The 26,383-nt window shown below is 18.3% G+C and overlaps 1 protein-coding gene across 1 annotated transcript in view; it reads left to right on the top strand.

Annotated features, from left to right (window-relative positions):
- Positions 1 to 24,422, top strand: part of LOC128955381 (RYamide receptor-like) — a 25,588-nt gene extending 1,166 nt beyond the window's left edge. The window contains exons 2-6 of the mRNA XM_054301048.1: positions 20,666 to 21,017; positions 21,107 to 21,175; positions 21,482 to 21,640; positions 24,072 to 24,207; positions 24,284 to 24,422. Coding sequence (XP_054157023.1) covers positions 20,666 to 21,017; positions 21,107 to 21,175; positions 21,482 to 21,640; positions 24,072 to 24,207; positions 24,284 to 24,399 — 832 coding nt within the window. The 3' untranslated portion in view covers positions 24,400 to 24,422. The remainder of the gene's footprint in view (positions 1 to 20,665; positions 21,018 to 21,106; positions 21,176 to 21,481; positions 21,641 to 24,071; positions 24,208 to 24,283) is intronic.
- Positions 24,423 to 26,383: the final 1,961 nt, after the last annotated feature.

Raw genomic sequence — 26,383 nt, 5'->3', positions numbered from 1 at the left:
TGTATTTTTGCTATCATATCAAACAATTTACACTTATGTAACTTATCGATAACATGGTATTTACTATGAGAGAAAGAGAGAGAGAAAGAGAGAGAGAGAGAGAGGCAGATATAAAAATATATTGGTAACCATTTACGGTAGGGTATAGTAAGGAATGAGTTCAAACATAAGCAACCAAATTGCCGACAATTGTTGGATATTAACGGCTATTTTGTTTTTGTTAGTTTTTCTATGCCTATGCTATCTATATATACGTTTTATTGGACTATTTTTTGTTTGAATAGCTAAAAAACTACGAGACTAACGCCGATATCAATAAATCTGTTAATACAGATTAAAAGTATTGAATGAAAAAAATAGTATTTTATATATTTTTGTGTGTTTCTTATGTTATTTGCTAAGCAATTGTTTTTTATGGTGATGTTGTTGTTGTTGTAGGCGATGATCATCATATCACTGTTCAAAACATGTGCACAGATAAACTACATAATTATCCAGTATAATTTGATATTATAGTATATAACTACACTTTATATATAAAAAAACTAAATTAAAATAAGAAAATTTCTGATAAATTCCATTAATTGTAACCTTGGTTAATAATAATCTTTGTAATTCATGGCAATAACCTTTAAAAAAAATAAGCTTAGCTCTATGGATAATAATTTACATTGAATTGGCTTAAATATTTTACTCACCAAGCTCATTACTAATTTTATTGTAAATATTATTTAATATTTTATTGTAAATATTATTTAATATTTTATTCAAAAGTATTATTTTTTCTATATTTAATTAATATAAAAATAAATGTCAACACTACTACTACATTGTCTTATAATGACATTTTTAAAACTATTAAATTATACATATACTATATTTCTTGTAATAAGCAATATTTTTTAGTTAATATTATATTGAAAACTATTTTAATTTTTGTTAATACTTTTGTTAATTGTGTTTTTATAATAATAATAATTTAGTTTTTTAGTTTATAACTATACAACAAAGACATATTAATATATCAAATGTATTACAGTATTTAGGATTTGAATCAAAGTGTTGATCTACAGTATTATTCTGTAACTATATATCTACTATATATCAATATAATTATATCGACAAAAATTTTGATGATTAATACAGTAAGTATAGTAAAATGTAATATATATATATATATATATATATATTAAAATTGCCTAAAGTATTATAATTATGAATTTTTGTCAATTAGATTATTGTTTTTTTTATTTTAGCAAAAAGTTTCTAAATTTAAATTTCTAGTAAATTAAGCTAATTTGGTAATTATACTAAAGTTATTTACGTCAAAAATTAAACTTAAATGAGTTAAATAATTTAAAAATATTTTTTTTAATAAATGAAATAATTATATTTTAATAAAAATATATTGTATATAATAAAAATCCCCAAAATAATTATTATATATTATGAACGATATTTTTGTTATTATGCTACTAAACATGAAAAACTACATATTATTTATAATCAGTGGATTAAATCATAATTATTGTACATAAATATTTATTAAACTATTAATTTATAATTTACTAATAAGATTTTATCGGTAATTATGAATAGTCAATTTTCTATATTCAATATATGAAATTTTCTAATAAATTTTATTTATTAATTTTTGTGTAATAAAAAAATAGTATATTTATTACACACTGTAATATTAATTTATTTTTAGTAATTGCTATAAATTAATAAATATATAAATAATTTTTAGTTTATTTATTATTAATTTTCATACAATAATTTGTTACATTTGTTTACATAAAATTGTATCATTTATTTTATTTGTCAGTTATTTGTCGGCAAACTTAGCATAAAAATATTTTTAAAATATTTATTTCAGTACAAATATATTACTGTTATTATTATTATTATTATTAATATTATTATTTTTATTAATGCACTCCTTAGCAAAAATCGTAATCATTATAACGCCAAATCATATACAATAGTTTTTTAAAGAAAAATAATCGACATTTATAAAAATATTTTACATTTTTTCTGCACTTAAACTTTATGTATATTAGTTGTTAACGTAAGAGAAATCTATATATAGTTTATATATATATAAATATAAATATTTGTCAATCAAAACAAATTAGTTTTGAAATTGTATATAATAATCGTAAAAATATGTATTAATATTTTTTCACACATACAATATAAATATTGTATTATTCGCTACAAAGTTGGCGTTTAAAAATAAATTGGTATAAAATGTATATTAAAGCAATGTTTTTTTATTTATATTATAACTGCAAAATTATGTTTATTTAATAAAAATATGACAACTATTTTTTTGAGAAAACACTTTTATATCCATTTAATTATTATAAACACTAATTATATTTTTAGTTTAGCACTAAATATATTATTTAAAGTTATAAACATAAAACTGATAATAATAAAGATTAGCCAAATTTTTAAAAAACTTTTTATGTAAAAAATAATAAAATTTTTTATTAATATAAATATTGGAAATAATTTTGCTGTTATGACAAAATAAAATAAAAACAAATTTTACATATCTATATTTCCTAAAATACTAATATATTATTATTATTATATTAAGTAAAATATGTAATTTTGCAAAAAAAAATCTTTATACTAATAATCATTGTTAATATAATTATTATTACAACTATTATTAATAGAAATCTTTTGAAAATAAAATTATAAATTTCTATTATTTTATTGATAATTATACATATTATTCATTTAGATAATAAAATAATTAAAGTATAAAAATTAACAAAATATAATTGAAACATACTTTAGGAATACGTAAAATACTGTTTATTATTATTATTTTTATATTGACATAACAACTACTACTAGTACTATAGTAACACATAAAAAACATACCATTTGACTGACACATTACATAACTATTTTGTTGATCATTTAGACTAATTAGCAAACATTTTATTAATATTATTTCTGTTTGTTCGCATATCACTCTATAATTTTATGGTATGTTATTATTATAGAAAAAATTTATTTACATTAAGTACTGTTTTTACACTTTATTTTTTTACCGATGTGTGTGTATATATGTTTAACACCCAAACACAACCAGTGTTTTCTTAACCATTTTTAGCACTCGTTATTCATATAATACTAAAAAACTCATATAAATATGTGAGGGTTTTTGTATACTCTCTCTCTCTCTCTCTCTCTCTCTCTCTCTCTCTCTCTCTCTCTCTCTCTCTCTCTCTCTCTCTCTTCTGTAATAAATATTTTTTTCTAACTATTTGTTTTGTGTGTTGTTTAAGACATTATTGTATTTTTAAGAGAAAACGTTTCCGTTTACAACAATAATGATAACAATACTAAATAGGATTTTCAACCATCAAAAAGAAAAACAAAATATATATTATACATATATATATATAAAAAAAATCTATTTTAATAGTCATATTTAGAAGTAAAATAAAAAGTTTTTTTCAGCACATACTGTATGTCTAACTTTTTATATTATTGTTTTAGTAGTAGTAGTAGTAGTAGTAGTAGTAATTGTTGTTGTTTTTAAGTATTATGTTATTTCTAGAAATTAATTATCCATTACTATTATGATCAGAATCTAACATGAAAACAAATTAATAATTATTATTATTTAATATTTTAGACAATTATTGCTAATTATTAGTTACTTTACTAAATATTACAATTTTTGAGAATTGACTAAAAAAATATAAATGTTGTTATTTTTAAAATTACAAATAAAATGTTTATAATAATACAGTATTAATACAATACATTGAATATTTCATTTACGTTAGTTATATTCAATATTTTCTCTTCTTATAGCTAAAAAAATTATGATAATTTTTTTAATTATGAAAATTATCGATGTATTACTAAATGCGTTTACATGTAGTAATATGAGATATTTAATTTAATATTTTACTTATCATAATTATTGTTATGTAAATAAAAATTTTAATTAAATATTGATGATTATTATTATTCTAGTAAAATACAATTCATTATTCAATAAATTATGGTATATGTCATTATAAATGATAAACAGTTTTAATTGATTATAAATTCAATACACATTACTAGTCAATACTATCTTATCAACAAAAAAAACAATTTCTGCTGAACTATTTATATACTATAATGTCTAGAATAGTATATAATGTTTGTATAGTTAGTTTCTCATATAATTTATTTTATTACTATTGTGTATAAATATAGTATTTTTATGTATTTGTTCAAAATATTTAATACGTTTAAAAAACCATTTCATGATAAAGAAAACTTTTTACTATTATTTATTACAAAAATACTCTCAATTTTATAGATAAGGAGTGAGACATACAAAGGGAGAGAGAGAGAGAGAGATGACACTGAAAATTGAAACCACAAATCAATTACACAGAATATTCTTTATATTCTTTTAAATATATGAAATATATGGTGTGTTTCACTAGTTTTTATTCCCGATAATCAACCGGATATCAGTTGCAACATAAAAGTGCCACAAATAAGTTTATGTATTTTATATTACTGTGCAATGAATATAACATTCACTGTATAGCAAATAATTCGTGTGAATTTTTTTAGTTAACTGTTTACAATAAAAGCCGTTAACAGTTATAAAGAAAACGGTTTGATTTAGAAAATATTATTTATATATATATATATATACCTAAACTTTATATTTCTATATACTATACGTTTGCTATAATAACTTACAAAAATGTAAGTCACATATACAGTATATATATAAATACACTAATCGTAGTATTATTGAATCAGATCTATTTCACAAACCAATGAAAAACATATACAGTACTAATGGTTTGTCAGATTTTTGAAATTATTTTAAGTGTCAAAAAGTAAAGTAAAAAAATGCATTTTCACTATATTAATGGTCATAAGTGATAATATTTTATAATAATCATAACTCTCTCTCTCCCTTCTAACACTTCTACTCTCTCTCTCTCTCTCTCTCTCTCTCTCTCTCTCTCTCTCTCTTTAACATCTTTTTCTAACTCACTTACAAGCAAAAGGACTGACTCGCACTACAATCTAAAAAGTTATATATATATATATTATCTAATAAATAGATTGTCCTGTTTTTAGTAATGCATTAAATCAAGTTAATGCACACACAAACAGAAAATCAATTATTTAAAAAACACATTATTATGAAAAAATAATATGTTTTTGTTGTACAAATAAAAAACACCATCAGTTATATTTATGTATTATTTCATTTAGATAAGTATATTAATATATAATTATGGTTATACACAATAGATATGTTTATTGTTTGTTTGATGACATAAAAATATTTATATAATAATAATTATTATTATTTACAGATAAAAAGAAATACTATTTACAGTATTATTAAAGTAGTAATGATAAGAAAAACATAACCAACACCTAATCATTAAGAAAGAGAGAGAGAGAGAAAGAGAGAGAGAGAGAGAGAGAGAGAGAGAGAGAGAGAGAGAGAGAGAGAGAGAGAGAGAGAGACTAATCTATGATTTTTATCCCCCGTTTTTAGATAGTATGCATTTATGGGGGTTTTGAGAACCCTTAAACTATGTTTATCTTTAGCGATATATTATAGGATTGCGTCTCTATAGCAGTCAATAGTGTAATATCATATCTATAATGTGGTATCAATTGATGAACGCCCAGACATATATGTGAACAGTGTTTCTCAATACATATTAATATATTTATCCGCTATTATTACTATAATCATTAACGGCTCGTGAAAACTAACAATAAGTTTCGAGACCCGTCCGGGTTTCGATCCGGACCAAAGGCTGACAACTTAGCCTCTCGGCCACCGAAGCCATATGAGATATAGTTTATTGTTATTATCTTTATTTATTAACATTAAAAAATATTAAATGTTTGAAATGTCATTTTAATGTCACATTAATACAAAAAACAGTTCATATTATATATTCAAAAATAATATATTTATATATTTATATTATACTGTATATGTATTTATGATATATTAGATGTGTATTTATAATGTTTCAAACATAATGACAGTAATATTCATACTTTTACTCCTAGTGTTGTAAATATATTTGATATTTAATTATACTATAAACTATACTATAAATTATACTTTAAATATTATTACGAGTAATATGAAGTATTAATTAAGTAATTAATATATATATATTATCTAGTATAATTTATAATATATTTTGATTAATTTTCAAGCTAATTAGGTTTGAATTAACTATAAAATTTTATTTTTTTAGTTAGCAATTTTTAAATTTTATTTTTAAGTAAATATAATCATTTTTTTTTATCATAACTATGAAAAATAGATAAATCATAACTCAGATATTTTTTTTATCAATGAATACAATATACTGTAATACAGTTATAAACTATATAAGATATACCGTAATATAAAAAATTCAACAAATTTTGTGTCATAAAAATTTTATTTTTATATTTAATGTTATATGTTTATAAAGTATAATAAATTTGATTTTATTAATAATGCATAGGAAATAGTTTTTAATTAAAGTTTTATGTAATATGAATATGAAAGTGAAAATGACACCAAAATTTAATAAACTTTACATGTTTTTGAAATTATTATATTATAGCTAATATACAATATTTATTATACAAAAATATATTATAAAATCAATAATTTTGTCGACAAACCGGTTAAAATAAATTATTTTATAATATATTGTTTTTTTGTCACTTTTATAAAATAATGGCATAAATTGACAAAAAGGTTAAGAGTATATGGATATGATTTCTGTTTATTATTATTATTATTTAACTCTATTTATGGTATATTTGCACTAAACAATTGTGTAGTGATAAGAGCCAATTGAATTTGATGTTTGTGTGTATGCAAACAATATAATAAGATTTAATTGATTTAACTTTTATAGATATAAACGCAATATAAGCCATTTTTATTAATAAAATTGAAGCCAACCAATACAGTAACTACTGTTTAAATATCATATTTCAGTAAATAACCTAGATGATTACTACTATGGGTCAATCTTATGTTTACATTTTGAAAATAATCTTTTTTAGTTTACTGTTTGATTTTTATCAAATAATTATTTTCTAATATATCGTTATATAAATATTGTTTTTAGATACTTTAAATAATTAACTTTTAGTCAATTGATTACTTTATTTCATAATATATTATATATAAAGTATTTTGTATATTTGTGAGATTTTTTTTACAAAAATTATAAATAATGTATTTACTAAATTCCCATGTTGACAATTAAAGTAAATTTAATTTTGTTATTATTGTTTGTGTAGTTTCTAAATTGTAATTTTGGTTTATTTTTTTAAGTTTGACTCATATTATACAATTAAATATTTAATTTATAATTAAATGAAAACCAAAAACATTAATTTTAACTAAATAATAAATAGTGTTAAATGCAATTTTCCGGTAGCTATTAGTTAATTTAATCCACATTTATTACAATTAAAATAAATTGAAATTTGTTACAATATAAGTAATTCTTTTGGGATATTTATAAATTTTAATGTATAAATAAACAACAATTAAATTAAATAAAATTAATATGCTTATAAATTATACCTTCTATTATAATAGTTAATAATAACAATTGACAATAAGATACAATAATTCATATCATAAAACCATTACAGATGATAATAATAATAATTATAGTTAATACCAGTTATTATGATTACAATTATTTTTATAATAATGATATGTTATCAGTAACTTACAAGCTGTTAATCAGATCTATTTATACATTAAATAAATATATTGTATTTATATTCTATAAATAAGATTCTGTATTATATTCTATAATGTAATAATAAAAAATGTCAAAAATGTATTCATAAGACATAAACAACTTATCATTGATATTCCCAATAGGATTCACAATATTATAATATATATTTGATTTATTGATATATAACATCAGAGTCAAGACGTTTGGTGACAATTATATATTACTAAAATATATGCAAATCTAAAAATAGATAAATAACAATAACAAATCTATTCAAAAAATCAAATAATAGTAAAAAATAGTTCAAATTTAGTATCATTTTTTTAAGAATCATAACAATGAAATTCAATTGGCTAATAAACTAAATATTTATATAAATTATTAGTATAATAAACTAGAAATACAATAATATTTTAAAGTTATTGATATTTTTTGGCATAAATAATACAGATAGTAAAATCAAATTTTCATATAAAATATTACAAACAACATACATTACAAAACGCATTTATTGAGTAAAAAAATACTATAAATAATACATACTTGTTTTTTAAAATTAACAATTTATTAATTATTTCATTAATATAATTCACATAATATTATAAAAATTAATAATTAATTAATTAATTTTTTATAAAAATATCAATAAAATACATTTAAGTTTTAGTTGTAATTATTTTCAATTGATTTGATTTGAATTCGGTTTTTATTGATTAGTTGTAAGTTTTGATTTGAATCTTAAAAATGATGATTTAGTTTTAAAGCCTAAAGCAAATACACAATAAAATATTTATTTTTTATACAGTATTATTTATAATTTTATATAATACAATACTTATAATTTAAAATAGTTTATATTTATTTTCAAAATAAAAATATTTTCAAAATATTATTACAATGAAAAATAGAAATTCAATTTTATTAAATAATAGTTTCAAATAAGTCAAAATGTTAAAATGTTAGCAAAATTTGTTGTTTTAAAACAAAATTTTGTTAAATATTTTGAATTTGTCTTTATATATCTCATTTTATTTTAAATTAATTTTAACAGTATTTTTGTTATCAACTAACTCTCAAAATTTATTTTAGTTATTATTTTAATTAAATATTTTTAGTTTATACTTATGATTATTTATAATGTTTTGATGATTTTAATAGTGTATAATTATAGAGTTAGTATATATTACTATTATATTTGTTTTTATATAACAAAATTAATATTTGTCTCTATAATAAACATTTTAATTATAATTTATTGTTACAATTATTTTATTAGTTTTTTTGTGTTAACAGCTCCAGGTCATGTATATACTGTACTAATATCCAGATACAGTACATTATAATTAAAACATTTTAATTAAGTGACATTTCTAATAAATACTGCTATATATGTACAATATTGCCGATAATATAAATGTTGTTAAAATTAATATTACAAAAAACAATATTATTTAATATAGTAATTATTTAATGTAATTTTGGCATAATATAATTATATTTATTGTTATTTTTATTATAATAGCAATTTTAATAAAAATTGATAAAAACAATTTAACAAAATTATTATTAAGAAAAATTTACATTTAGTTATCAAAAAAATTATATCATATACATTATGATTTTTTAAAAAAATTATTGCTACATATTTTTAAATCTTATTGTACAATATTTAATTGTTATTAGTGTTGGAAAAATAAGAGAAATTCTAAATAAAGAAGTTTCTAGAAAGTTTCTAAAAGAAATTTCTGTTTATGAGATCCCTATATTAATTTTGTTCTGTAGTTTTAACAATACATGATTACAAGTTATAATTAAATATTTTTATTAGTATTTTAAAAATTAAAGTAATATAATATATTTTTAATTATATTAAACTAAAAATATAATTAAATGGTTCATAAAATTTTACAATTATATGATTATAGGTAACGATTCCTTTTTTATATAGTATATATGCATTGTCTTATTAATATACAATAGATTACAAGATATTGAATGTGGAAATTACAGAAAATTTTTTAAAAATTATAAATTATATCTTAATTAAATTTTAAAAACATTTTTACAATTGTATATAATTTTTAACCAATTTTTAATACATAATTAAATCCTAATACTCAGTAATGTAATGATAATAATCACTAAAAATCATTATTCGTTAACTTAATTGTATTTCTTATTTTTATTAATAAAAGAATCTTTGTTTCAAATGTCGACTAAATTTTAATTAACTTTTATATTCACTAAAATAAGTATTTTTTAAATACAATTCAAATACTAAATTATTGTAATACTATGCAAATTATTTATTATATTTTCTAGAAAAATAATAATAATATTTTAATAAAATAATTATTTTTCAAGGTGCTTCTAATGCTTATTATTAAATTTTCAATAGATTTTATTTATAGAATTTTTGCATATTAAAATTTATGATAAACATTTTTGTTAGCCTATAGACTAAAATTGTAGACATTATAATTTGTTCAAATAAATTTAACTGTATTATTAGTTATTATTTAAATATAATTAGTAATTAATTGAATTTTCTGTAAACTAATTAATTACTAAAACTAATTAAAAATTTGATTTTTAATTAGAGATATAAATATTGTATAAGTATAAATATAAGTACAATAAACTTATTAAAATATATATTGTATATAGATTATTTATTATATGATATATTATAACTTATAGCATAAAGCAGTGACCTTTAAATTTTTGTTAAATTATTTACTTTCGATTTTGTAAATTAAATTTTGTAAATGTGTTTTACACAATGATAAAGTATAATAAATGATTATTTTTAAAAATCAGACATTAAATTATATTATTTGTTTTTAATATTTTTATTAATTTTTTTGTGAAAGTTTTTACTGATATTGTATTTAAAATGCTTAATCATTTATACAAATATAGATTAATAATAAATTTTGATATTGATTTTTTAAAAAACATATTTTTTTAAAAATAATCCAATTATAAAATAATGTACAGTACTGTTTTATAATTTAGTAGTAGATATTTAAAAAACATTATCTTAATTTAAGATTGTTATCTAAATATTACTGTAAATACTTATGTATAAAATTATTCATATAAATTGGATTACAATATAGGACTTATTAAAATCTAAATGATATATTAAATCTTATTAATATAAATGATTTTACATAATATATAYTTATTTATGTTTTTACAATAATCTTAATGTATTCAACTGAAATATTTAACTTATTATTGTTTAACTTAATTTAATATTATATAACAATAGTGTATTAATTTAAAAATTAATATAATCTAACATTAAGAAGTATAAAAATATTATTTTCTTATTAATAAGAAAAATATTTTTTTGTCAAAATAATTTTTAATATTAAAAATGAAATCATAGTATTGCATAACCATAGATAAATAAATTCTAAATTTTAATTATTAAAATGTTAAAATATGAATTTCATAAAGTAAATAATGTATCATGTTGCATTAATCAATTTTATTGAAATTTCAAACTACTATTTCTATAATATACTGCCAACTAAAAATTGTTTAGTAAAATATATAATAGACAATATCATGTTTAAATATTAGGCAAACTCAGACCCTATAAGTCAACAACAAAAATACTTGTTTGATAGTAGGATTGCCAACTATCAAATATTAATCGGAATGTATGGTTAAAGGTAAATATCTAGTTTATAATTAAATTCAAACAAACATTGTATCAATAGAGAAACAATTTTAAATGATAAAACAACATGTATTTTATCAATTTATTTTAATTACTAAATAACTTATATATATATACTTGAATTAACTTAAATAATAAAAAACCATTTTCACAAAAATCTTTTATTTGAGAATTATTTATTTTTAATAAATAAATTTATCAAAAATATATATTGTTTACTAATGTATTGCATATCAACTTTCAAATTGTTTGTTTCAATATAATAATTATATTCAAAATTTTATGTGAAATACACTATTAATGGAATTTTTTTTTAATAGAATTGTAATATTCTATGGTTTGTATTATTTGAAATAAGTTTAAATTTAGTACATATTTGTGTGACTTATTGTGATAACCATTGAAATTTTATTATTTTTTATGTATAATTATAATATATATATATATATATTATAGTATATTTTTATTGTTTATGTTTTTTTCAAAAATAATGACTTAAAAATATTTTTCTATTTATTTTATATATTAAATTTAATTTTGTTTTTTATTGTACAGTAAATATTATATGTTTTTTTTATTTTGAAATTAGATAAAGTCTAAACTTTTTGTAACACATTAATTAAAAACTAATCATCTAATTCATAATAATTATATTTAGTACAAATAATAATTTTTTTTAAAAATTTATGTTATGTAAATGTTATTATAATTATATACTGTATTATTATTAGTGAAGTTTATATATCTTGTTTTAATTGATATTTTTCATTATTATTTATAATTGCAATAATTTCCAAAAATATATTATATATAAATTGTATGATTTATTATAAAACAATAATAATAATAATATAAATTTAATGAATGAGTAAAGCCATAAAATGAATGATAAATTGTTTATCTAATTTGTTTTGTCATCTATAAGTGTCTCACAAATGTTAACAATATATATATAGTCTATAATTGCAAATATCAAACTTTATTTACTGATCAACATTGAAGTGACGACTAATTTTTTGTTACTATCATCTCATGTTTGGCCCAAATATTTTAGGCCACTATTACTACTGTATAACTATTAGTATTAGTATTACTATTATTGTTACTATTATTTCTATTCATATTGACACAAAAATATCCACAACAAATATATATATATATATATATATATATATACAGCATATATAACTAAATGCTGTATATAGATATTTGATCACACAAGTAGATTGATTGTGACATTAATTATTTATAGTACTTTTTTTCTCTCTCTCTCTCTCTCTCTCTCTCTCTCTCTCTCTCTCTCTCTGTTAACGAAAAAATCTCAGAATTAAAGCATAAAAAATTCTTTGAATTCTTTGTTAAAATACAACAAAATTGTTTCTTTCATATATATATATATATAAAGACAATAAAATCCTATTGATTAGCACTTATAAACCATTTTTTGATTAATATATTGTTATACTAAGGAGCACAGGGAGTATAAACAATATTATAAACGAAATTGTTGTTATTTTTTTTATTTGTTGCGGGTATTATAATAATAAAATAATATATAAATATATATATAAGACATTGTTTGTGTGAAAAATACAGTATCTATAATAAATAGAAAATTGTATTAATATACCCTATAAATAAAAATTGCTGCTCTTTATTTTAAAATATTTTTTCTTATATTTTGGTTATATTGACACAATAATTTATTATTTTGTATTTTTATCGGTCAATTGTGGTATTCACAAAATATAAGATAAAAACAATAACAGAATACATTTATATAAATCTATACATAAGTTTATAGATATATATAAATGCATAAATATTTATAAATATAATATATTTAGTTTATATTAATTTTTAAATTTTTATAAATTTAAAACTGTATAATGATAATTATAATTCAATATATAATTATAACAAATATCGTATTTTGTTAATTTTAAATATTAATGAATTTATTTTTCCATAATTTTAATTTTTAATATTTAATAAAATTTAATTAATTCTATGAATTTTCAAATATTGTATAATTAATCTGTAATTAATGTTATTAATTAGAAACCTAAAATTAAAACTTTTCAAGTCATCATTAATTAGTTTGAGTAATTGATTTAAAATTATTATAAACATCATATTATTTAATAAAATTGAATATAGTATTGCTAATTAATTTTAAATAAAATTCATTTTTGTTTTGTTTTTTTTTAGTTTTTAGTTTTAAATTAAATATTGTCTATATTATACACTTAGAAAACTTGCGTAACAAATTTCACAAATAAAGTTATATTAAGAAATAGAGTTATATTATTTCAAAAATAAAATAAAAAGTACTTTAAATATTTCAATTAACTTATACAGTATTATAAAAATCTATATTATAAATATAGGTAATATATAAAGTATATATTATAAACATGAATTAAATGTTTTTTTATCTTAGTTGTCATTTTATATTTAATATGAAATTGCAATTTGAAGTAAATTTTATTTTCGTTATTTTGACACAATCTATGAGTTTCAAGAAAACTAACACAAATTCTTGTATAAAAAGAAAAAATTATTTAATTTATATACAATAACATATAACACACATTTGAATACAAATATTTAAATAAATATTTTAGAAAATCATTAATCAAACTAATTTGACATAATTTTAATTTTACTTATAAATACTAAATAATTTTATAAATAATATCTTAGTGCTAAACATTTAGTTTTATAATCTATTAATTATAAATAAACATTATTACTATTATTAATATTACTTAAAGTATATATATATAAAATTATTAAGTTTACATGTTAGTCATTTACACAAAACTAAGTGATAACAGTAAATATTATTTAACAAAATGCCATAAAATAAATGTTAGTTATAGTCATATCCATAGGTCAACAATTTATGACAAAATACATCATTTTTATTGTCAAAAATAATAACAATTTTTTTTTTATTTATTTATATCTTTAATTTATGCCTATATTGATATTAATATAACATCTATAATGTTATTTACATTATAATTTTTTTGTAATTTTTTTCTTTGTTTGCAAAATATACTAATGAAAATTATTTACTATTAAAGTAAAGAAATGGCCACTTATTTCATACATAAAATATATTGTAAATAACTTATACAATATCTATGAATATAATAATAGAATAATGAATATTATTATATTGTATTAAAAGATATAATAGTATTTAGATAAAACATTTCGCAATTTTATTATTCTAACTTATATTTTAATGTATTATCATTTAAGTCTAAAAATAAAGTATATATTCAAACTTAATAATAATATATTATATTTATTTAAACTTTGATGATAACAAATACTTTAAAATATTTATATACCATATTAATATACAATTTATATATTAACTGTTCTGTTTTATATATGTAATTTATATATATAAAAAATTCATATATATTTTTTCGTATAATCTATTATATTATATTTGTTAACATAAAATTACAATATTTTAAATAAACAAATTATATTAACTATTTATAATATAAATATGTTTTAATTATACTCAAAAAATAAGTCAAATAAATTTATTAAATAAAAATACCATTAAGATTTAGTCTTGATATAATTATGTAGTGCTAATAATTACAATATAATTGTTTATATTCAAAAATCACATAATATTAAACACATACACAAAAATAACAGACACATACAGTGACACACACACACATGTGTTACATAATATGTAATACATATACTGCACGAGTTATGGAAATATAATTACTAATATTAAACAGATTTTATACTTTAATAATATATTGCTATAAATTTTGTCTCAGATTATATATATATATATATATATATAGTACAGACAGTGTTATACATTTACTGTACTAATACAGACATACTCTCATTCAATGATTTTTTTTAATCATTTAGTTATGTTTTGGTATTATGTCTAGAGATTTGATTATTAAATATTTCAGTGTATATGACAAAAGTTATGTCATAATTAAGTTCATTGATTACTTTGTTTCTATAGTACTTTTCCACATTAAATACGTTTATTTGTTTTCTAAATAAGTCTTTTTATGATTAATGGCACTCAAAATAATAAATATATTTATATGATATACTGTATACAAATCATTATATAAAAAACAACATAAATCTCTGTCTATTATAATTATTACTATGGATTCAATAATTTAGATATTAGTTTATTAATATCCATTTTTATTTACTGAGTCTATTATATTTAATAACTGTACACAAAACAACAAATGTTAGTTATAGTTTTGTATAGTATAGTTTTTTTTGTTAATTTATTAAATAACTAATTGAATATTATGCAAAAATGTATAAAAATTTAGAAAACAATATTTAATTAAATTTACTTTCTACTGTAAATATAATAATTTTTTATAATAATATAAAACATCGATAAAAACTATTGATATTTAATTTATTTATTAATATTAAATTTAGAAATTTAAACATGGTACTAATATATTTATATATTTTATTTTATAAATTATTGTTAAATATTAAAAATTAAAAAAAAAATATATTTTAAAGTAAATTTACTAAAACTAAATAACATTTAAAAATAGTTCTAGCTTATTATTCAATCCTAGAAATTAAAATAAATTATTTTAATTAGAATACGAAAATATTAATAATTGTTTAAAATCTGTAGCAAAAATTGTGAAACTTTACTTATTTAATAAATAGATATAATTATAAAATAAAAATAAAACTTAAATATAATTTATTATTATATTAAGTTTAGTAACTGTACAGTTAAATAGTGTACTATTTATTATAACTACAGTATAATGTTGTATTGAAATAACAATATACAGTAAAGGGTTTATTATGTCACACATAACAATAAATAAAAGTTTAACTATACTGTAGATACTGTATAATGCTATTCAAAAAATCAACAATAATAACAATAATGATGATAATAATTAAATATATTATTGTATTATTGGTTTTATAATAAAACTAATGATTATATGTTACAAATGGACCGGAAAATGGCATCATAACTGTCACTCAGTAAGCAAACCGTTTTATACTATCTGTACTGTAAATAGCATTAACATTAGTCAACAACATGTTAAATGTCAAACATACCGGTGCAACAATCAAAAAGCCATACAAATCGGTTACTTTTATTTTAATACAACTATAAATATAAGCAAATGAATAACTATAAATAAAACTTAAATCTAAATTATTAATATAATAAAAACATATTTTGTCTTACAGTAACTTTAGTAATCTTATTATCCATTTTTTACAAATAGCATACAAACTAAAGTTATTTTGAAATAAATTTTATTTTTAAAAACTTTTATAAAATATATTTTTTTATGAAGTTATTTTTATGTTTTTAAGCTATGTAAAGTATTTTGGTATTATACAAAATGTTAGTACTATACATAATTTAAATAATATAATAAGACTTATATAATAAGATCTTATAAATTAAAATATTTATTATAATATAGTTTTTCACTTTAAAAAATATGAATTTAATAAAATGAATTACAATTTTTAATTTTTAATGTTATTTATTTTGAATATATATTTTTATACTTTTTTATATACTTTAAATTTATATAAAATATTGTGATTTATTTTAAAATATATAATTTAAAAATTGATTATTTAATGAACTAAATTACAATAATTATGATATTTTATAACTCGGATAAATTTTTTTTATAAATCTGTTTTTTATATTCTATGTACTATACATTTTAGAGTATATAACTATACAATGTTTAGTTATATTTTTGTTTTTTATGTTAAATATTATTTAAGACCAATATTTACTATTAAAATAACAAGAATCATAAAAATCTAATTATAATTTAATTATATATTTTTATAAATTGTATGTTTTGTATTATTCAAATACATTCATGAATGAATTAAACTGGGATTCATGTGTCGGATAAAAATAAGATAAATAGTAGATTTAATAATCCAATTGGATTTAATCAAGATTTTCCACAATTCTCTAAAGTTTAACAAAAAAAAAATAACAAAAACTAAAAAATTCTATGTATTTATAAATTTATTAAATTAACTGAATTTTTAGATAGAAAATAGTTAATTGTTATTAATTGTAAATTAATTTATAGAAAAAATAACTGTATATAAATAAAATATTTCGATAAATATGTTCAATGAAAATCGATAAAAATTATTTGTGACTTTTTATTATAACTATAAGTGTATAACAAAAAATATATTGCTTAATCAATATTAGTAGTAATAGTTATAAAATGCAAAAATAATTGGAAACAAACATTTAATTTTGTAGAGTAAATAAAATAAAGATCGGTCAGGGATTTGGGTGAGTATTAAGATATATAAATTGGACATTGAATTAAAAAATACTGGAAATCTAACAAAGATTAGTCTATATATTAACGTATATTAAATGTATTATATCTTAATTATACTTTTATTAGAAAATAAAATTATTCCTATTTTTAGAAAATTATGTTAACATTGATTATTATTATTTTTAGTCTTAATATTTCAATATATTTTCATTTAAATTACAATAAATACTTAATAAAGTATCTATAATTATATTTTACAAACTGAAGTGTATATCATAATATTATTACAAAATTTAATTTTAAATTTGTTTATCAAATAAAATTTTAAAAATAAAATTTGTGTTAAAATATTTTATAGAAATTATGTTTGATTTTAGTAAAACTTGATTTATATTACTGAAATATTTTTTAATTAAATCTAATTAACAATATTATATAATAGTTGTATTAAAAAAATAAAAATGCAATTTTGTATATAAAACACTAAATTTTATTATAAAATACAATAAAATTTTAACTAATTTTCATTCTATTTATGATATGTTAATTTAAATATTTTTTAGAAATATTTTGTATTACTTTTAATATAAATTAAAATATTTTGTAAATTTAGATTTAGTATTATATGCACAACAAAAAACCTTTATATTAAAATAAAATAGTTGATTTATTATCATAAATTTAAAGACAAGTTATTTTAAACTAAATGTAATATAAATTTTATATAAAACTTGGTATACTTTAGTGGTTAAATATAATATACAGTACATTATTAAATCTATATATTAAAAATCAATTTTCTATTTATATTTCTATTGTAATATTTTTGATACAGTTTAAAGTATTAATATATTGAAAAACTATAAAATATAGAAAAAAAAAGATTTTTAGAATTATCTTGAATTTTTGTCACAATATATAAAATGATGATTATTATTATTATTACTGATATTATCGGTAGTATTATTATGATTACTTTGTGTGTGTGTGTGTGGTTGCATATAATTTAAATATATATCATATTTGTTATGCAATACACATTTTTATTGCCAAAAAATTGTATAATTTTGTTTATATTATCAATATATAATAAATACTGTACAATATTATACATATTGTATGATATTATATTATTTTTATATACCGGTAATGTATTATATAAATATAGTGTATATACTTATAATATTGTTTATTTTTCCGACACAAACAAACAAATCGATGACTCAAATGATATTTTGATAACAATTGTAACTATTTTTATAGGAAATACAGTTCATTGGAAATACGGTTTTTTTTATTAACCTTTTCCGTCTTTTACTTATGGTTTACAATACTATACTTTATAATATGATATATCATATCAATATTTTTTATAAAACCAAAACTAATAATCGATTTGGGATTCAGTTGTCTCTTAGATAATATTTTTTGTTGTTTTGCTGCAAAATTTGCCAAATAATATAAAATAAGATATAAAAACTAACAAAAAAGAACATCAAAATGATATCACAAAAATATTTCATATTAAATACAAATACACAGAATATTCTTAATATTATTTCAAAAAATAAAATTATTTTTATATCATTTTTCATTTACATTTTAATTATTCACTATTATTTATTTTTATACAGTATAATACATCATATTTTGTTTTTTCAATATTTAATATTTTGACTGCTGTTTCAATAAAATCACGATTTTATAGTTTATACATTGAAAAAATTTAAATGCACTTAAAAGGAGTGTTTTTTATTATAAATAAGATATTGCAATAATATCTTTAAGGCAAAGAAAACATATTAAAAATAATTTTTTAATGTTTGTAAGTTTTTATGACTAAACAACTAAAATATTATACTATATAGTCTGCTATATTCATATGATACATAAAAATCTCATTATGTTTACATAATTTATTATTTAACTACAGTATAATCGATTAAATAAATATAATGTAATTGTTATGAAAAATATATTTTTTCTATTTATAAAATAAAAATCTAAATTTTAAATGATTTAAATAATTCAAGTATTATATTTATTAAATTGTAATTATTCTTTATTTGTTAGTTTTATAAAAAAAATATATAACATTATGATAATTTTTCAGTTTTTATATAACTTTATCGTAAAGTTTATGATAAATTTTGAATTTATATTTTATAATAAAATTCAATTTTTTAGGAATAATTTTCACAAAAAAAACGTATTACAAATATGTTATAAAATGATATTTATATTAAATAAATAGATAGAAAGATAATGAGTGTGTGAGTGAGTGAGAGAGAGATTATTTTAAGATCTTCTAAAAAGTTAATTTTTTGTATACATTAGATAAATATTAATACAAATTTAGCTTACATTTACAGTATATGTAAAGTAATTTAAAAACTGTAATATAATGGCATATGAGTTATGTTTAATGCCTTAAAGGAAATTGAATTATATAAAAATCTCAGTATATAATAATGTAAAAACATATTATGTAAATATTTAAAATAATAAAAAATCTAATTTATATTTACATAAAAATAATAACTACAAATTTTATATAATATGTAGTGTTATTTTAAAAAACTTAGATATAAATTACAGAATATTAATATGGTATTTAAAAATTAAAAATATTTTAATCGTATATATTTTTATATTTAAAAAATTTGGTTACGCAAACAAAATTAAAATATATTCAAAATTAACTACTTTTATATATAAATTATTGATAAATTATTATTTAAAAAATGATGGATTGATATCGATTGAAGTTTAATTTTTAACAAATGTATTTCAATGTATAATATTTATACTTTATTTGTCAATATTTATAGATATATAGCCATAATGTATCCGTTTGGCACAAGTCGATGGTCTAAATCGTTAGGTCCGTACATAGTGAGTGCCATATGGTTACTGGGCATCGGTTTGGGTTCAGTTACGTGGTTTAATTCAGTGGCCGAACCGTTTGTCGTCAACAATGAGACCTACTATGACTGTCGGGAGACGTGGACCGAACAGGGAAAGCGCACTTATACTTTGAATATATTTATGATAACGTTTGCGTTACCACTACTGGTGCTGAGCTATGTCTACGGCGCTGTCGGCTATAAAATGATCCGCCACTCGATGCCGGGCAATGCAGATGCAGCTCGTGATGAGGCACAGCATTTGGCAAAAGTTAAAGTTAGCATAAATTTTCACAAAATAATTATATGTAATATATTTTTCATAAACAACTGTATAATTTTTTTCTTCTCAATTCATATAAATAGGTAATCAAAATGTTGTCGACAATTGTTATTTTATTTGCATTGTGTTGGCTTCCCATACATGTGTTAAATGTAAGTAAATAAATAAATATATGTTTCAATATAATTCAAAATCTAATTTAAAATGTTTATTAATGTAAACATATTTGTTAAATGTTTAAATATGATAAATTACAGCTTAACTTGGATTATCAAAAAAAAACTTAATAATTTTCATGTCTTATCAATAATGATAAAATTATAAAAATTAATGAGTCATTTTTTATTTTAAAAAAAATATTATGCAATTTTATTTTCATAATTTACTAGAAAAAATAACAAACTTTATACAAATTTTTTTGAATTAAATATCAACAAAAAAAAATATATCCAAAACAGTTGGTCATATCATTTAAGAGCGAATGGTTAGAATCGTTAAACTCTATGGATTCCGGACCTCAACTATATGTAGCACTCGTTATATCAGCGCATTGGCTATCAATGAGCAACTCGTTTGTCAATCCAGTCATCTATTGTTTTATGAGTGATAACTTCAGAGTAAGTTTTTCTTATAATTATTTTGAGATATAATTTTTAGTATTTTTTTAATTAATTTATTAATATAATGCAATTAAAATAATACTATACAAAATATTTGAAAGATATATATAAATTTATATATATTGCTTAAAGTCATAATTATTTTTATTGTGTGCGAGAAAGAGGGAGAGAGAGAGGAATAAAATTTTAAAAAGAATATGATTTATATTTTTTTATAAATAGATAGCATTTTTTTTAAAAAAATAATGTGAATAATAACCTAAAATAAATTATATTAAAATATTTTTAATTCAATAGATTTATATGTTTAATGACTTAAATTTTAGCAAATTTTTAGTGATTTAAATGAAATCAATTGTTATATCAACAACAAAAAGACTCAATTTATTATTATAAATGTATGAAAGCACTCAAATGTCTGCTATTGTATAAATTGTGAATAATATTATATAAGAGTAATATAATAAAAAATAACTAGTTTGTCCCGAGCAACATGTATAGCCGTGCAATTCTTTTACTAATTTAAAAATATTTACTATAAGTWATTTGAATGAGACTTAATTTGTTTATACAACTACTACATAACCTAATGTAACAAAACTACTGAACCAATACACATTACTTTTGAGAAATTTTAGTTTTTATATATATTTAAATAATTTTAATAAAAATTGAAAATTTAATTTTTGCGAAAAAAAATTTGCATTTGAAAAAAATTTACTGAAATTTAACACATGTAGCTAACATGTGCCATAAACTCACACAATATAGCAAAGTGTAATTACACGACACACCAGCCTACCTGTCCCTAAAACCTACCTGAGCTCAACAAAAATTTAAAATTTCCCATAGAAATAACATTACTTTAAATAAAAATTGAAAATTTTAACACAAATTGAAAATTTTTGCATTTGAGAAAATTTTACAAAAATTTAGCACAGGTAGCTTACCTCCCGGTGCCCTGTAACTCATATAATATAGCAAAGTGTAATTACACGACACCAGCCTACCTGTCCCTAAAACCTACCTGAGCTCAATAATCATTTAAAATTTCCCATAGAAATAACATTGCTTTAAATTAAAATTGAAAATTTTAACACAAATTGAAAATTTTTGCATTTGAGAAAATTTTGCAAAAATTAGCACAGGTAGCTTACCTCCCGGTGCCCTGTAACTCATATAATATAGCAAAGTGTAATTACACGACACCAGCCTACCTGTCCCTAAAACCTACCTGAGCTCAATAATCATTTAAAATTTCCCATAGAAATAACATTACTTAAAATTAAAAGTGAAAATATAACAATATATTTTTAGCTTTGAATTAAAAAATGGTTGTTGAGGAAGTGTGCACACATACAAACAAACAAACAAACAAACAAACAAACAAACAAACAAACAAACAAACAAACAAACAGACAAAACTATTATATTAAAATTATTAGGATTATTTAAATGACATTTTTTCAATATATGTTGTTTTCATTATTTTAGAAGACATTGTTAAAAATCATTGAATTTATATATAGTTTTTTTTGTTTTCACTTTAAAAATCATAAAAATTATGATTCAACAAAACTGTGTAATTCTTATATTATGTAACAATATTATAATTATAATTTAAAACAATTATAATTAGTACGAAATAAGTCATTAAATAATATATTTATTGGTCAAAGTATACAGTATTTAAGTTTAATTGATTTTATTTTGTAAAAATCGCATATAAGGTAAAATATTTTGTTGACTTTGATTGAAATTAGTATAACATTATTATAAACTATTAGTATCACTAAATATATTAATTAATATGTATAATAACATACTATACATAAAACTTGTCCAGTATTTATAAATTAAATCTTATTGTGAAAATCGAAATATTATTTTAAGTCTATTAATCACATAACTTATAATTGGAATTAATTATTATTAATCTTATTTATCTAGAATTTTTGATAATTTTTTTGACTAATAAATTATACTATAAAATAAATTGATAATAATTAGTTTAATTATATATAATAATAATTATGTAAATATAAAAACCCCGTTTAAATACTAATGATCATATTAGCTCATTATTTAAAATGCATAAAATTTTTCTATTAAACAAAATAATTTAATACATATGTTTAACTTATAAATTACATGTTTATAAATATTTTTAAAATGTCAATTTTATTGTAAACTATAAAATTGCAAAATGATAAATCCATTAAAAATTTTTAGAAAACAAATCTATATTCTAGCAAATAGACAATTGATTTAATGGTATTATTTATAGTAATATTTATAAAAATAATTAACAATATTTTATAGTATTATTAAGATTTACAAAAAAAACTTATTTAAGACAAAATCAAATTGATTGAAAACAGCCGTAACTTCTTTAAGCCGTTGATCTCCGTTTTTTTGTTTCATTCAGACAGATCTCAAATGTTTGGCGATATCCCGCTGTAAGGGACGGCGTATCAAAAAGTCAGCCAATGGTCGCAGTGACGACGGGAAAGGGAGGTCATTGCATAAGATAAGGTTCCGGTCGTCGATGGCTGCCGTCAATGGTAATACTGAAACCACATCTATTAATCAATCCTCTTCTCCTTCAAATCATGCCTTAAGTCCAATGTCTACCATAAGATCAATTGGAGGACAACCACCACAACTGTCACAACAACAACAACAGCTCCAGTCATTTGGAAGGACAGGTAGCAAATTGTCAACCGATGGCAATGGCAACAACAACACTAACTTAACGACAACTACTGCTAACTGTTACACACGGATCAAGAAATTCAAGTTTAATAGTAATAATAATAATACTATTAATAATAATTTAATAAACAATAAGGATATTGTCTTAGAGTTGCATTCATGCGATTCATCCCAGGCTTACAAATAATTTTATGACATAATGATTGACTCAATTTTCAATCAATGATTATTTGTTATTATTTATATAATGTCATGTAATTTAATCATCAAAAAGGATGGTATCCTATAACCAATTATATGGATAATGATATTGGTATTTATAGATATAACATATGCTTACTTATTTAATATAGCTATAGATAAGATATATAAAAATAAAATTTTATATTTTTATCTACAGTACATAATAATAATAATAATAATAATGTATTATTATTTGTAAACATGAGTCAAAGTTTTATGTATAAAATTTAAAAATCTTTTCTTTATATTTATATATATTTAAAAAAATATATAATCTATTTTATAAGCACTTTAAAGATAAATAAATGATATTTATATAAATCATTTTAATTAATATATGATTATAGTGTTTTATATTATTGATATTAATGTATATGTATAATGTATAAAATGTATATTTATTGTTCAAATTTAAAAAGATTATTTAAATTTTAAAAAATCTTACATTAATTTATGAAATAAATTCAATATAATTATATTATTAGATATAATTTTATTATAAACTATATTGAATTATAATTTTTTAAATGTAATAAAAAATACAATAGTTAATGTTGTTAAAATATATTTATCAAAATGTGTATAAAATTTATTTATAATATAATATAAAAATTTTAATAAATTGTCAATATTATTATTAAATTAAATTTTGATATTTAAGTAACTTGAAGCTAAATAAAAATAAATTCATTTTCATTTTATGAAACTTAAAAAAATTTTATATTTGGTTTTTTCTAGTTTTCAAATAAATATTTAATATCATATGAATTTAAATAATTATTAATCAGCAATATTGCAAAATTATTTATAGTTTAGTTTATAAATAAATTTCCTATAAATACTTGAATGAAAATTTATTTTGGATGACTTTTTATTAACTTATCTCATTTCATATATTTAAATGACATTTTAATTTTAATTTTTACATTTGTTGTGCTCTTGAATTATATATTTACATTTAATAATATAATATATATATATATATATTTTTTTAAAAACAAACAAAATTTTATATAAATATATACTGTAAAAGTACATAAACATAATATAATGTTTAATCTAAAAACTGAATAAATTATATGATATGTTAATTTGAATTAAAACTTTTCATAAATTTTTATAACATATCTGACATTTTGATAAATTGTTTGCTATTTTTTTGAAAACAATTTTGTTTTTTTTGTCATCATATAAAAAGAAAGACAAATCCAATTTCTTCAATTTATTTCAATTGAATTGAATGAATTGAGTTATTTTTATTATTTTTATTTATAAAAATAGTAGGCGTCAACATTGTTATGTTTTTTCAGTTTGTTGGCGTAAATTGATAACACTTTAATTGTTATTAAATTTATTTATGTATAAATGGATATTTACAGGGGAAAAAATAAGTATATATAAATTTTAATTTTTATTCAGTGTTTTTTTGTTGTTTTGTTTGATCGTTGTTTGAATCGAAATTACTGTAAAGTTGGCAAAAAAATAGAAATTTCTAAAAAATAATAAAGAAATTTCTCTCTATGAGGTCCACATATATTAATTTTATTATCTCAATATTTGTTATCTCTTTATAAATACATTATAATTACAAATAAATCTAAATAATAATAAATTAATAATAGTACAGTATTTTAATTAATATTTAAAGTTAAAAAAAATAATCTATTTAATTAGATTAAATTGAAAATATATTTGAATGATAAATAAAGTTTTACAAAAAATATATAATTATAATATATGAATCCCATTTGTATGTGTACTGTAGTGAACACTAACCCATAG

The sequence above is a fragment of the Oppia nitens genome, unplaced genomic scaffold, assembly GCF_028296485.1.
Source record: "Oppia nitens isolate AA-2021 unplaced genomic scaffold, nextdenovo-longstitch-racon4-pilon3 scaffold2_pilon_pilon_pilon, whole genome shotgun sequence".
Classification (NCBI taxonomy): Eukaryota; Metazoa; Arthropoda; class Arachnida; order Sarcoptiformes; family Oppiidae; genus Oppia; species Oppia nitens.
Note: the sequence above shows the minus strand (reverse complement) of the source record. Positions and strands in the feature narration are given on the sequence as shown.